This window comes from Bison bison, unplaced genomic scaffold (assembly GCF_000754665.1).
Source record: "Bison bison bison isolate TAMUID 2011002044 unplaced genomic scaffold, Bison_UMD1.0 scf7180017864289, whole genome shotgun sequence".
In the NCBI taxonomy this organism is placed as follows: domain Eukaryota; kingdom Metazoa; phylum Chordata; class Mammalia; order Artiodactyla; family Bovidae; genus Bison; species Bison bison.
In genome coordinates, this window is record NW_011494861.1 from 3,894,364 (window position 1) to 3,907,685 (window position 13,322).

Consider the following 13,322-nt stretch of genomic DNA (forward strand, 5'->3'; position numbering starts at 1 on the left):
ACTTCATTGTTATCTCCACTGTTAATAGTTTTTCAATATCCATCCAGTGTTCAGATTGTTTCATAGGTGTTTTTGTGTTTACAGTTTTGTTTGCTTGAATCAGGATCCAATAAGGGGCCATACATTGGGATTGACTGATAGACTTTTTGAGTTTATTTTAATCTATAGACTCTCCTCTTCTCCCTTGGAATTCCTTTGGTAATAAAATCAGGCTTTAGTCCCATAGTTTTCAAGAGTTTAGATTTGCCTGGTTGCTTCCCTGTGGTGTAATGTAACATGCTCCTCTGTCTTCTCCTCCTTTTAAAAATATTTATGTATTTATCTATCTGCCTACTTCCTTATGGCTGTGTTGGGTCTTAGTTGCAGCACATGCGCTCTTTATTGAGTGCGTGGGCTTCTCTATAGTTGAGGCACGTGGGCTTAGTTGCTCCTCCGCATATGGGATCTTATACCAGGGATCAAACTTGCATTCCCTGCTTGGGAAGGCAGATTCTTAACCACTGGACCACCCAGGAAGTCCCTCCTCTCTTTTCTTTATACCCCGTACATTGGGAGTGGGCTCTAAAGACTTGATCAGAATGGGGTTTAATGTTTCTGATCTGTTTAAGCCCTGGGTCTGGTTTTTTCTCTTCGTGTTGTAAGCAGCCATCAATGGTCAGTGTCACTATCCTTGTGGCATTTGTTTTCTGGTCACTTGGGTGGTAGGAAGTGTGTTCCCAGGAAGGGCTCATGGGAACAGTTAATTCCTAAGTTCTTACATGTTGTTTTAATAGTTTGTCTGTGGCCTTTATACTGAAGGTCACTTTGGCTGGATATCTCATCTCTGGCTCAGATGTAAGATTTCTAAGAACAGAAAATCTCTCTCCATTGAGTTCTAACATAAAATGTTGCTATTAAACTCTGACAACAACTTGATTTTCTTTCATTTATAAAATATTTAGTCTTTTTGTTTGGATGATCATAGGATGTATTTCTTTCTCTTCCTCTTCTTTTTAATTTTATGAATACGTCTTGGTGGTTTTAGGTCTGTTTTCCCAAATATGTGTTATTCTCTTATAGTATCTAGTTTCAAATATTTGGGTATTTCACGCAGGGTTTTCGGTATTCTTTTTCATTGCTTTGGTTTTCCTCCCTGGGGACTCCTTTTATCTTTTGTTGATATTCTTCACCTTTTTTTACTGTAACCGTCCCTTTCGTTTAAATCATTTCTGTATCCTGTCACCTCGTTTCTGAGTTGCTTTAATTATGAACTTGTTTTTTACTGTTTTATGTCATTCTCCTTGTGTCTTTTAGCATGTTTTAAGATAAAAGATCATCGTTCTCATCTCTTTTGTTAGGTATGACTTTCAGGTATGGTTTCATTAGCTGAAGGGATATTATTCCCTTTGGTTGTCTTTTCTTTTCCTTTTAAAAACTTCATGTGGAATTGAGTCATGGTCATTTCCATTCCCCCACCCTCAGTTTTACATGAAATTAGCTTTCCTACACTTTGAAAAGAGATAGTTGATCAACATGACTTTTTTTCCCCCTAGCTTTAAGTTTTGAACTCTCCTTTCTGTTGTCTTTATAAAGGTTTTTTTTTTTTTTTAATGTGGCTTCACACCCTCTGGTATCTCCTGAATCTGAAACCCTGTTGCTTTTCTCCACTTGGCTTGTCTCAGCATTCATGTAGTCACCTCATCAGCAGTATTGTCGTGGGTGTTGCCTGTGGCTTGGGGTTTCACTCTCCTCATCTCCCTGTTTTCAAGGAAATTAAAAAATTATACTAATTCTACTACTATCTTCACTGCCTGCGTAGCTCAGTTGATAAAGAATCTGCCTGCAATGCAGAAGACCTGGGTTCAACTCCTGAGTCGGGAAGATTCCCTGGAGAAGGACATGGCTACCCACTCTAGTATTCTTGCCTGGGGAATGCCATGGACAGGGAAGCCTGGTGGGCTACACAGTCCATGGGGTTTCAAAGAGTCAGACACAGCTAAGTGAGTGAGCACACACGTGCACAAAGGGGAGCGAGGCTATTGTTGATGTAAAGTGAGTAGTTGGAGTGGTCCCAGGTGGCCCTAGTGGTAAAGAACCTGCCTGCCAGCAGGGGACAGAAGAGACATGGGTTCGATCCCTGGGTCAGGAAGATCCCCTGGCGGAGGCCATGGCAACCCACTCCAGTATTCTTGCCTGGAGAATCCCATAGACAGAGGACCCTGGTGGGCAACAGTCCATGGGGTCGCAAGAGTCAGACACGACTTAGCGACGCACTTGAACTTGACTACTGTCTTCTTAGAATATGCTCATAGACTTTGACCAAATATTACTGATATTTAAGTACAGTGTTATTCTACTAATCCCCTAGAAACCTGTAATATCTGTAAAACTAGGAATGTAATATAAATTACTTTCTGAAGAAACTTCTATTACAGAACTTGTTTGAAATAAAGACTTAAACTAAAATTAAGATCTTAATGATGCTAAAGCTGAAACTCCAGTACTTTGGCCAACTCATATGAAGAGTTGACTCATTGGAAAAGACTCTGATGCTGGGAGGGATTGGGGGCAGGAGGAGAGGGGGACGCCAGAGGATGAGATGGCTGGATGGCATCACTGACTCGATGGACATGAGTCTGAGTGAACTCTGGGAGTTGGTGATGGACAGGGAGGCCTGGCGTACTGTGATTCATGGGGTCGCAAAGAGTCGGACTCGACTGAGCGACTGAATTGAACTGAACCTATCTCAAAAGTGAATTACTGTGTAATTCCTTTATTTAGAAATATGTGATGACACATTTATATACACACATATCATGAATATATACTAAACATATATACAATGTTATAAGTTTGAATTTTTCCTCAGGCTCAAAAGCAGTTGCTTTTCTTTTGGGAGTAATCTTTGGTAATGTCTTCATTTATTTTGATGTTTCTGGCCTGTTTAAGCTCTCAATTTCTCCTTGGTTCAATTTCTTAGAACTAAAAGGTAAATTGGGCAAACTTAAATTGGAAGAGACTCTGATGCTGGGAGGGATTGGGGGCAGGAGGAGAAGGGGACGACAGAGGATGAGATGGCTGGATGGCATCACCAACTCGATGGACATGAGTTTGAGTGAACTCCGGGAGATGGTGATGGACAGGGAGGCCTGGCATGCTGCGATTCATGGGGTCGCAAAGAGTCAGACACGACTGAGCGACTAAACTGAACTGGAAAAAAAAATTATTCATTTATTTGATTTTTGGCTTCATTGCTGCTTGGGCTTTTCTCTAGTTGCGGCAAGCAGGGGCTGCTCTCCCATTGGGGTGCGCAGGCTTCTCATTGCAGTGGCCTTTCTGTTGGAGGGCATGGGCTCTAGAATGTGTGGGCTTCAGTAGTTGCAGCACATGGGCTCAGTAGTTGTGGCACACAGGCCTAGTTGCTCTGCCACATGTGGGATCTTCTCACATCAGGGATTGAACCCATGTCTCCAGCGTTTGTCATCAGATTCTTTATCACTGGGCCACCAGGGAAGCTTTGGGCAAACTATTTGAAAGGCATGTTTAGAAATTTCATCCCACAGTATCTCCTTCTCTGCTTGTCCCTGTTCTTGCATAAAACATAAGCCAGAAATCAGGCCAGTGCCAGACCAGGTGGGGCCTCGGAGACTGCAGACCAGCACTCCCTGCGTGACAGCAAGGGATAGGAGAGGAACTCAGTTGAATTTGGCCACCTGAGCTTAATGTTCATATTTGTATAGAGCATCATCTTTGAACCGAGAAAGGAAAGCACATGATGCACAGTGGGCCTCATTCTGAGACGGGAGGTATTTTTCATTTTGATCCAGAAAAGGAACTGCCAGCCCCCGGAGTGGTGACCATCCTGCCGATACTAGAATTCCCTCGTGTCACGCTCCTGGCAGAAGGGGGTTGGGCAGCTCACCGTTTGAAGCGCCCCTCCCTGCCCCCCAGTCTGATATGTCCTTGAGGTGGTTGTCACCTGGGCCCTTTGGGTGAGACATGGTGGGAAGAGACATATTTTGTTGCCTTTTTATTTACTGACTGATGATGTGGACCATTTTTAAAGTCTTTATTGAATTTGTTAACAATATTGCTTCTGTTTTATGTTTTGGTATTTTGGCCACAAGGCATGTGGGGTCTTGGTTCCCTGACCAGGGATAGAACCCACACCCCTTGCATTGGAAGGCGAAGTCTTAACCACTGGACCACCAGGGAAGTTCCTGTTGCATTAAATCTTTTCCTTTCTAGGAAAACAGAAATTCGTTCTCGTGTCCAGTTGTGTGGAAGGGTGAGAAGGAAGGAGAGTGTTACACACCTAACACTTCCCTTGGCCCCACAGGTCTGTGACGAGGAATGGCATCACTACGTCCTCAACGTGGAAATCCCCAGTGTGACCCTCTACGTGGACGGTGTCCCTCATGAGCCCTTCTCTGTCACTGAAGATTACCCACTTCATCCATCCAAGATCGAAACCCAGCTCGTGGTTGGGGCTTGCTGGCAAGGTAACGGTCATGGGTACTCCTTTTCCCCTCAGTCTCAGGAGCAATACTTTTTCTCTGCTGTGTTGATATTAATAGAAGCAGGCTCTTCTCAGTATTCTCATTCCTTGCTGTCCTGTCCTTTATCTTTTCATTCCTTTGCCTGGTGTTGCCTTTCTGGGGGCATTGCTGTGCAAGGCTTTGGGGCAGCTCTGTGATGCTCGCTGGAGGCAGTGAAGGATGGGAACACCCTTCCTGAGGGCCTGGGAGGGAGCGTTGTGCAGAGAGAGAGTGTGTTGAGGAACATGTTTATAAATTAATCTGTTAATTGGAAAGTTTACAAAAACACAGAAACAGCAGATGTGTGAGTTGCTCTGGCCCAGAGGGCACATCAGAGTGTTTGTGCTTGGTAGCCTGGTAGAAGCACTTCAGTGAGGACTGGAGAAGAGTCTGTGGGCGTCTCTGCCGAAAGACCGAGATGGGATGTGATGACAATCACCAGCAAGACAGTACAGCTTATTCTTGTTTTCTAAGTGGCAGGCTGTGTGCTTATGGCTTAACATACATTATCTCATTAATTCTAAGTGATACGTCTGTGGGGCAGAAGCTCTTTTTATCCCTATTTCACAGCTGAAAAACTGAGATGAAGAAAAGAAGCAAGCCGTGTTAATCAGCTGATCACATGGCGCTAGGGTTTGAACCCCTGGAGCTGGTGCACTCAGGCCGGGGTCTCTGATCCACCGAATGAAGAGTGTTAACGTTTTCTGTGCCATGGATTCCTCTGGTAGTCTGGGAAGCCTGAGGATCCCTTCTTAGAAGGATAATTTCTTATGACCCTATAAAATAAAATACATAGGATTTCAAAGGTGACCAATTAGATTGAAGTACATACAGTTATGCAAGTGCTAAAAGCCCTTATTTGTGAAATAGTAACATTTGCGCCACTCTTCACATGTGAAGATCAGGCACATCTGTTAACTGCTGTGAGTCAGAATAGCAAGGGGCTTTGTAACAATGTTTGTCGATGCAATGGGACATGATTTCTATTTGCAAAGTCACGGTTTCTTCCAATATTCTTGTCATTTGTAGCTGACATTTATAAGGAAAGGGAAAACTAAATATTAGAAGTTAGTGAAAATAAGCATGTGATCTTTCCCACCCAAGTTGACAGGTCTCCTGGTCTGCCGTTGAGGTTCATGGGGTCCCGCCTCCAACCCTTGCCCTTGACTCTGTTGTGTGACTGCAGGGTGTCATCATCACATGTACCTGCTAAATCAGCCTTCCTTTTCCTTCTCTGTGGAAGTGTTGTACCTGGAGTTAGACTAGAAATTTATGAAAGAGCCTAATTTCCAAGACATCATTTGAGCAAACTCTGGGAGACGGTGAAGGACAGGGAAACCTGGCATGCTGCAGGCCGTGGGGTTGCAGAGTCCAACACGACTGAGCAACTGAACAACAACAGTTTCCAAGACAGTTTTGCTGCTTTTAGAGGATTGAATTTCATAATCTTCCTGCAGATCCTTTCAAATGAAAAGGAATACGACAGTATTCACAGTGAACTTCTTCAGTGAATTCCCAGGTTTAATTCTGGTGACAGTCGGTTGTAAGAAATGAGAACGTGAGACCAAGGAGTGAGGAATAAATTATTGGGCATATCGGAAGTTTTTCTTATTCTTAAAATTTCAGTTCATATTAGCTTCCACAATTTCTCAGTAAAGACTTGAATAAGAATACAAGAGCCAACCTAAGTGTTATTTTGTATTCTGAGAACTTTGTTGCATGGGTTAAAATAAGCCCTCACATTCCAGTCTGCCTTCCTGTTCGTGTCCTGGTGCCTCTGCTGTCAGATGGCCGTCACTTTCACCCTCTCTCATCTCTTTCTACCTCAGCCCTCTCGGCATCCTCAGCCAGAAAAATCTCCCTAGATCTCCAAACCAAACACAAGTTTTTAGAAATTGTAGTTAACAGGAAAAAAGATCTCCTTTCTTCCTTTCAGGGGATTTGAGATCCCTTTCTTTTCAAATTCACTATGGGGAACTCAGGCTTTAGGCCCCCTCATTGCATCAACAGAAACATCAGTTCTTACTGTGGGTTGTGAAGACAGAGGATCTATGTGGGCCCCAGGGCTCACCTGTGTGTTTAGGGGACGGAGGAGCTGTGTGGACCCCAGGGCTCACCTGTGCACACCTGGTCTGGAGCCCACTCATCTGCAGCTAAAGCTAAAGGTGGAGAGGCCTGTTCTGCAAGATGGGGCGGACACAGGGAAGCAGTCTTGAAAGTGGAGACTCTGTCCTCTTATCGGGTGGGTGTGTGCCTGGACCCAGAACACTGGTGGGGACAGCAGCTGCTGTCCCTGAGCCATCACTGATTGAGTATGTTTCTCTGGGTTAAGTTCCCTAATCTCTGACTCCCTTCCTGTTCAGAAAAACTGGTTAAAAATGCCTTCCTTCCTCTGTCCCTTGGAAGTCAAAGTCTCAACCAATTATGTACTCCTTTTGAGCCTTCAAAAGTTATACACATTCACTACATAGCACCCTTTGGATGCTGATGTGTGTGTCCCCATCAGGAAGGCTGGCGCTGTGGTCCAGGAGGGCTGCCATTTGCATGGGGTCCGTCTCTGCCACCAACGTCAGCCACCATCTGGCTGGGTCCTGCCTGGGCAGGTTGAGAAGATCAGTGAATTGAGCACACGGCTTTCACTCCGTCTTATTTTGAATCCAACTTGTGTTTTGGCAAGGAGGCTGTAGGAAGGCAAAATAAAAGACTGGAAAAAGATGAACAACATGGTCCTACTGGATAGCCCAGAGAACTATATTCAATATTCTCTGATCAACCATAATGGAAAAGAATATGAAAAAGGGTGTGTGTGTGTGTGTGTGTGTGTGTGTAACTGAATCACATTGCTGAACAACAGAGATTAACTTCGTAAATCAACTACAATTAAACTTTTTTTTAAAAGGATGGGAAGAAGCATTGGGGTGGTAAAAGGTGATGATGTACAAGCTTCATCCAGGTGGAGTGTGTCAAGAGGGATGAGAGGCGAAGCGTTCTCTTTGGGTTTGGTAACTTTTCGAAACTAATTTTCAAGGTCCAGTTCTGAAGAGCCTAACCTCTTGGTCCTTTTATATTGTCTGTCTTGCTTTTCTACAGAGTATTCAGGAGTTGAAAGTGACAATGAAACTGAGCCTGTGCCTCTGGCCTCCGCAGGTCCCTGGACTCTTGCCTACGGTTCACTATTGTGTTTCATTTTAAGACAAGACCTCCATTCATTGCCCATTCCGCATGCGACACCCCAGTTGCATTTGGGTCCCAGACACTGTCTTGAGCTGCTGCTTTGCCTTATGCTGCCCCATTGCATCATGGGATTTCCTTTTTCTGCCCGTGCTGATCCCAGCTGAAGTGAGAGCAAATGACTCATTCATGCGAGGCACTAATGGGAGTTTCTTTTACCCCCTTCATCAAATCTCACCCCATCCCACTGCCTGAGACACCTTGCTGAAATCTCACAGGCTACCTCCTGCTGCTTGTGTGTCTGAACCACCAGACAGGAAAAGACTCGTGTCTAGATATTCTGTCCTGCCCGATAATAAATTCTAAATAATGTTTCTTAGAGATCTCAATCCCTAACAGTGATGTTGCGTGTAATGTCCTTGTCAGGATTGAGACGTGCTGCTGACAGTCAGGCTCTTCTCCTTCAGTGTAGGAACAGGGTTTACTACCTCCTGATATTGGCTCTTTGTGACAGCCTGTCAAGGGCCACTTTCTGGCTTTTTCTTATAACATCTTCACTCTCCTCAGCTGTCCTCAGTAGTTGGAGACAGGCATGCTGTGAGTCAATGAAACAGCCATCTGAGCGGCCTTGATACTAGGCTTCTAAGTGCAGGATGGGGTTTTAACACTCATCTTTCTACTCCTGCTTGTGTATGTTCATCCCCGAGTTTGTACGTATTCTGGGAATATGCTCAGTTAGAAAAAAGCAACCTAAGGGGAATTCCCTTTTCGTCCAGTGGTCAGGACCCAGCGCTTTCACTTCAGGGGCCCAGGTGTGATTCCTGGTCAGGGAACTAAGATCCTGCATCCACATGGTCCAGCCAAAAATAAATAAATTGTAAAAAGGCAGCCCAGCATCTGATCCAGCTGACTGAGAAGGCAGTGGTTGAAGAGACTAGCACCAGTAAGATGTCACTTGCGTGCCATGGTGACCAGTGCAGCATGGACCACCCTTACTGGGGAGTGGCCCACAATCATGGGACCTCTGGGCTTCTGGTGAGGGACACATCACCACCAGCTCCTCTCTTCTCCGGGCCACATGCATGATCATAAACCATTTAATTTCCTCATTGTGCTTCCATGTCAGCTGCAAGGCTAACAGGATCTGATAGGAACTAACCCGCATGTCCACCCATCAAGCCACCACCACCGGTAACACCACATTGAAAAGTGAGATGGGACGCCCAGGCTGCCCCCACAATTTCTGCTTTCCCTCCCCTATGTTCCACAGGTGGAGACCTGCGCATGACCCAGTTTTTCCGAGGTAATCTGGCTGGCCTGACCATCCGTTCTGGGAAGCTCACAGATAAGAAGGTGATTGACTGTCTGTATACCTGCAAAGAGGGGCTAGACCTGCACACCCCCGAAGACAATGGCAGAGGTGTCAAGGTAACACAGGCACCCCCCTGCCTGGCACCCCACTCCCCTGCACCCACACCTTCCTTGACCTCAAGTGTAAAGGCCACTGGCACAAGGGTTGATCTGTTTTTACTCTTCACACCTCTGGCACCACACCCTAACTCTCCAGCTCTTTGGGCCCCTGCTCCCCAGTTGTCCCATAGTCTACTTCCATCCTGACACTGACTGGGCACTAGGCCCCACAGCCCACCAGACGTCTGCTCCTCAGCTGCCAGTTACAAGCTTCCAGGCCCCTGGTACCCACACTTCCATCCAGCTTGGCTGCAAGTCCAGGGTTCCCAAAACCCCTCCCCCTTTTCAGTTTCAATAATTTGCAGAACTGCTCAGAAAACCCCACAAAACACTTTACTTACAGTTACTGGTTTATTGTAAGGGATGCAACTCAGGAACAAGCAGGTGGAAGAGATGCTCAGGGCCTGGGGTGAGGGGAGTGCACAGGGCTTCCACCCCCCACCCCCCAGCACCTTGCTGTGTCTGCAAACCCAGTTAGTTCTCCAGACCCTGTTGTTTGGGGGTTTTGTAGAGATTCCATTATATAAGCGTGATGGATCAAATCATTAACCACTGTGATCAATTAACACAGTCTCCAGCCTCTCTCCCTTCAAGGGTAGGACTGAAGGTCCACTCTCATCACATGGTTTGTTTCTCTAGCAACCAGTCCCTATCCAGAAACTATCTAGGGCTCCACCAAGAGTCACCTCATTAAGGTAAACTCTGGGGTGGTTGAAAGGGGCTTAATCAGGAATAACAAAAGATGCTCCTATCCCTCAAGAAATTCCAAGGGTTTTAGGAGGTCTGTGCCAGAAACCAGGGACAAAGACCAGACATTCTTTTTCTTCTTAATATCACAGATCTGTTTGCGCCTTTGATATTTACTGTCGTATCATAGGGTCATGGTCACTGGAATTCTACAAGCTTTTCTTTTCCTAAGTCACCAGTTCACATCAATCCCAAGCTAATTCTCTTTGTCAGCGCGTTCATGGTTTCACCTCCTTGCAGACAACCTTACTCCTCTCCTGTCTGTTTTGGTGCCATTTCAGATCCAGGCCAACCCTAGTCAGTCGACGTTGACCTTGGAGGGAGAGGACGTGGGGGAGCTTGATAAGGCCATGCAGCACGTTTCCTACCTTAATTCACGACAGTTCCCCACCCCAGGGATCCGAAGACTCAAAATCACCAGCACGGTCAAGTAGGTGCTGATTTGTTAGCAGTAAATCTTGTCTTTCTTTGCCCAGTGATCCTTGAGAAGAAAACATGTGCATTTAAGTTTTTTAGGACAAACCAGCCTCCCTTCTGTAAGCTTATGGTCACTTGTTTCCAGAAACTTTGAGTGATGTTTGGAAGCACATTCTGGGAGTGGCCAGCGTCTTGTCCCCTAAGTGGTTGTGGAATCCTGCCTGTGCCACCTCCGAGCACCCTTGTGTGGCCTGCAGTGTGTGTGTGTGTGTGTTGTGCTCAGTCACGTCCAACTCTTTGCAACCCCATGGACTGTGGCCTGCCAGGCTCCTCTGTCCATTGGATTCTCCAGGCAAGAATACTGGATGACCCTATGACATTTCCTCCTCTGGGAGTATAGCCTGAGAAGTCATCTTTTCAAGCCCTGACACTCCCCTCCCCTTCCTTGTTGACAGGTGTTTTAACGAGGCCACCTGCATCTCCATCCCCCCAGTGGATGGCTACATAATGGTTTTGCAGCCAGAAGAGCCCAAGATCAGTCTGAGCGGCATCCACCATTTTGCTCGAGCGGCTTCCGAATTTGAAAGCTCGGAGGGGGTTTTCCTCTTCCCTGAGCTTCGGATCATCAGCACCATCACGAGAGAAGTGGAACCCGAAGGGGAAGGGGATGAGGACCCGACAGGTGATAGCCCAGAACAGTCGCCCCTGCCTCAGCTCTAAACTGTGCAGCTGAAACCCACTGCGGCTGCCAGGGAAAAATCCCTGCCCTTTTCCTCTGCGGTTTTGGAAACTTGAATGTTTCTATGCTGTTTTGGATTTGCTTCTAAAATCTGACTGTGGGCTGGAGCTCCTTCTGATCTTTGGAAACCCACTTATTGGGGGAGGGGGTGGTTCTTTGATCTTTTCCCAGCTTGACATCAGAGTCAGATAGATCTTGGCGGTTGAGAGGATGGAGACCAGGGCAGGGGATGCAGTTGGGGGATGCTCCTGCTGGCTGGCAGTCCCAGCAGGACAGACCGCCCCCCATTCTCAGACCTTCTCTCTATTCATTCAGTCCTCCTTAGACGCATAAAACACCCCCAGTTCTTGAAAGTGACTGTCCCCTACCTCCATCCATGGTCCCTAAAAGGGCTCTGTGAGTTTGAGGATGAGCAGGCAGGCCGTTGCTGTGACCTCCTCTCCAGGCTCCACGGCCTCTGCTATTTCCGGTTGGGCTATTTTTGCAGTTCAAGAGTCACTGGTGTCAGAGGAGATCGTGCACGACCTGGACACCTGTGAGGTCACAGTGGAGGGAGAAGAACTGAATGGAGAGCAGGAGAGCCTGGAGGTGGACGCGGCCCGCCTGCAGCAGAAGGGCATCGAAATGAGCAGCTCTGACATGGGCGTGGTCTTCACAGGTGGGAAGAGTGACAGCTCGGACCTGTCTTCCCAGCTCAAAACCTGGAGGGAGCCCTAGATGGGGCGGGAAGGGAGAGTGTTGACTGGGCCGAGCGGTGGCTGCCAGCTTCCAGATGGGGAGGGGAGGGCAGCTCTGCCTGGTGCCCCACCCCCATAAAGGGTGGATGTCCGGGCACGTTATGGCACACGCCCTTCAGGAGGGGGAGATACCCCGCAGTTGGACAGCCAGGCATGGCTGAGTGCCTTGGGAACCACCTGCGTTTGCCTGCAGCCTGTGTTCCTAACTCCACACTGCTGTCTCCTCCTCGCCCGCAGGTGTTGACACCATGGCCAGCTATGAGGAGATCTTACACCTCCTGCGCTATCGGAACTGGCACACCAGGTCCTTGCTTGACCGCAAGTTCAAGCTTGTCTGCTCTGAGCTGAATGGTCGTTACGTCAGCAGCGAGTTCCAGGTGGAGGTGAGAGCCGGCCTCTGCAGAGAAAGGCCAGTGGCATGGTGAATGAGCACCCACTTACGACCCTGATGTTTGCAAATGCTGATTTCCAGGGCATTTGTAGTGGTCACTGTTGGGGTTCATCGGGGTGGGTCACCTTTTCCAACTGGGGGTACTGCTTCAGGCTAGACCTACACGGGTTTAGGGTGACAGGTTGTACTTGGGGTGAGCTGGGATCCGGCACGGTGCCCTTTTCACAGGTTCCCTCAGCCCGGGACTTGGAGGGGCTTTGGAGGGAGGTGGTCAGGATTGAGTGGCGGTTGATACCTTGGGCTGAGGAGCAAGAGTGTGTCTTGAAATCTGACATTGCTTTCTAAGGAGCAGTGCCCGGAGGTTCTCTGCAGAGGCCTGGCCCTGCTAGGAGTGAATGCTCTGCCCAGGGCAGGACTGCGTTGCGAGGAACGTGGTCATGGTGACTCTGGCCCAGGTGGCCAGGGGGCACGTGGCCACTCTGACATGTCTAGTGTCACTCAGAGCTTCTGTGCCCCAGAGGAGTGAACCAGAAGTTATTCTCAGCAGTTGAGCACTTGCACTGTGACCCCACAGCCCCAGAATTAGACTCACAAGGCTGAAGAGTCCACGAGGGTGTTCTTTGAGCCAAGTGTAGCAGATTGGAAAGAAAGAAAGCCTATGATTTGTGCTCTTTCGTGTGGCTGTGATTTTGAGAAAAGAGGGACATGGTCTGTGCCCAGGCTTCTCAGATGACCCAAGGTAAAGGGCCACTGGTGGTGCTAGGCCTTCTCCTCCAGTCTGCTGTGGATGAATTATTTTATTAGGCACAATAAAAATGAGTTATTACAAGAGCAGGCTTTTTCTTGGCTGTGTGAACATCAGATCATTACAACACCCTCCTTGGCTTCTTCTGTCCTTTTCTCCGCCCACCAGCACCTATCCAGGGCCCACTTTGGTGGTGCTGGTCAAGTGCATATCCATTCCCCACACACATCCGGGCTGCCTTTCCATTTCTGCAGGTGAATGTCATCCACACAGCCAACCCCATGGAGCACGCCAGCCACATAGCTGCCCAGCCGCAGTTTGTCCACCCCGAGCACCGCTCCTTCATTGACCTCTCGGGTCACAACCTGGCCAACCCCCACCCGTTTGC

At 47.7% G+C, this 13,322-nt stretch overlaps 1 protein-coding gene across 1 annotated transcript in view; it reads left to right on the forward strand.

Annotated features, from left to right (window-relative positions):
* CLSTN1 (calsyntenin 1) overlaps positions 1 to 13,322 on the forward strand; it is a 41,159-nt gene that overhangs the window by 23,799 nt on the left and 4,038 nt on the right. The window contains exons 9-16 of the mRNA XM_010850190.1: positions 4,319 to 4,481; positions 7,608 to 7,664; positions 8,959 to 9,116; positions 10,187 to 10,335; positions 10,778 to 11,004; positions 11,549 to 11,719; positions 12,036 to 12,181; positions 13,189 to 13,321. Of these exons, the coding sequence (XP_010848492.1) occupies positions 4,319 to 4,481; positions 7,608 to 7,664; positions 8,959 to 9,116; positions 10,187 to 10,335; positions 10,778 to 11,004; positions 11,549 to 11,719; positions 12,036 to 12,181; positions 13,189 to 13,321 (1,204 nt within the window). The remainder of the gene's footprint in view (positions 1 to 4,318; positions 4,482 to 7,607; positions 7,665 to 8,958; positions 9,117 to 10,186; positions 10,336 to 10,777; positions 11,005 to 11,548; positions 11,720 to 12,035; positions 12,182 to 13,188; position 13,322) is intronic.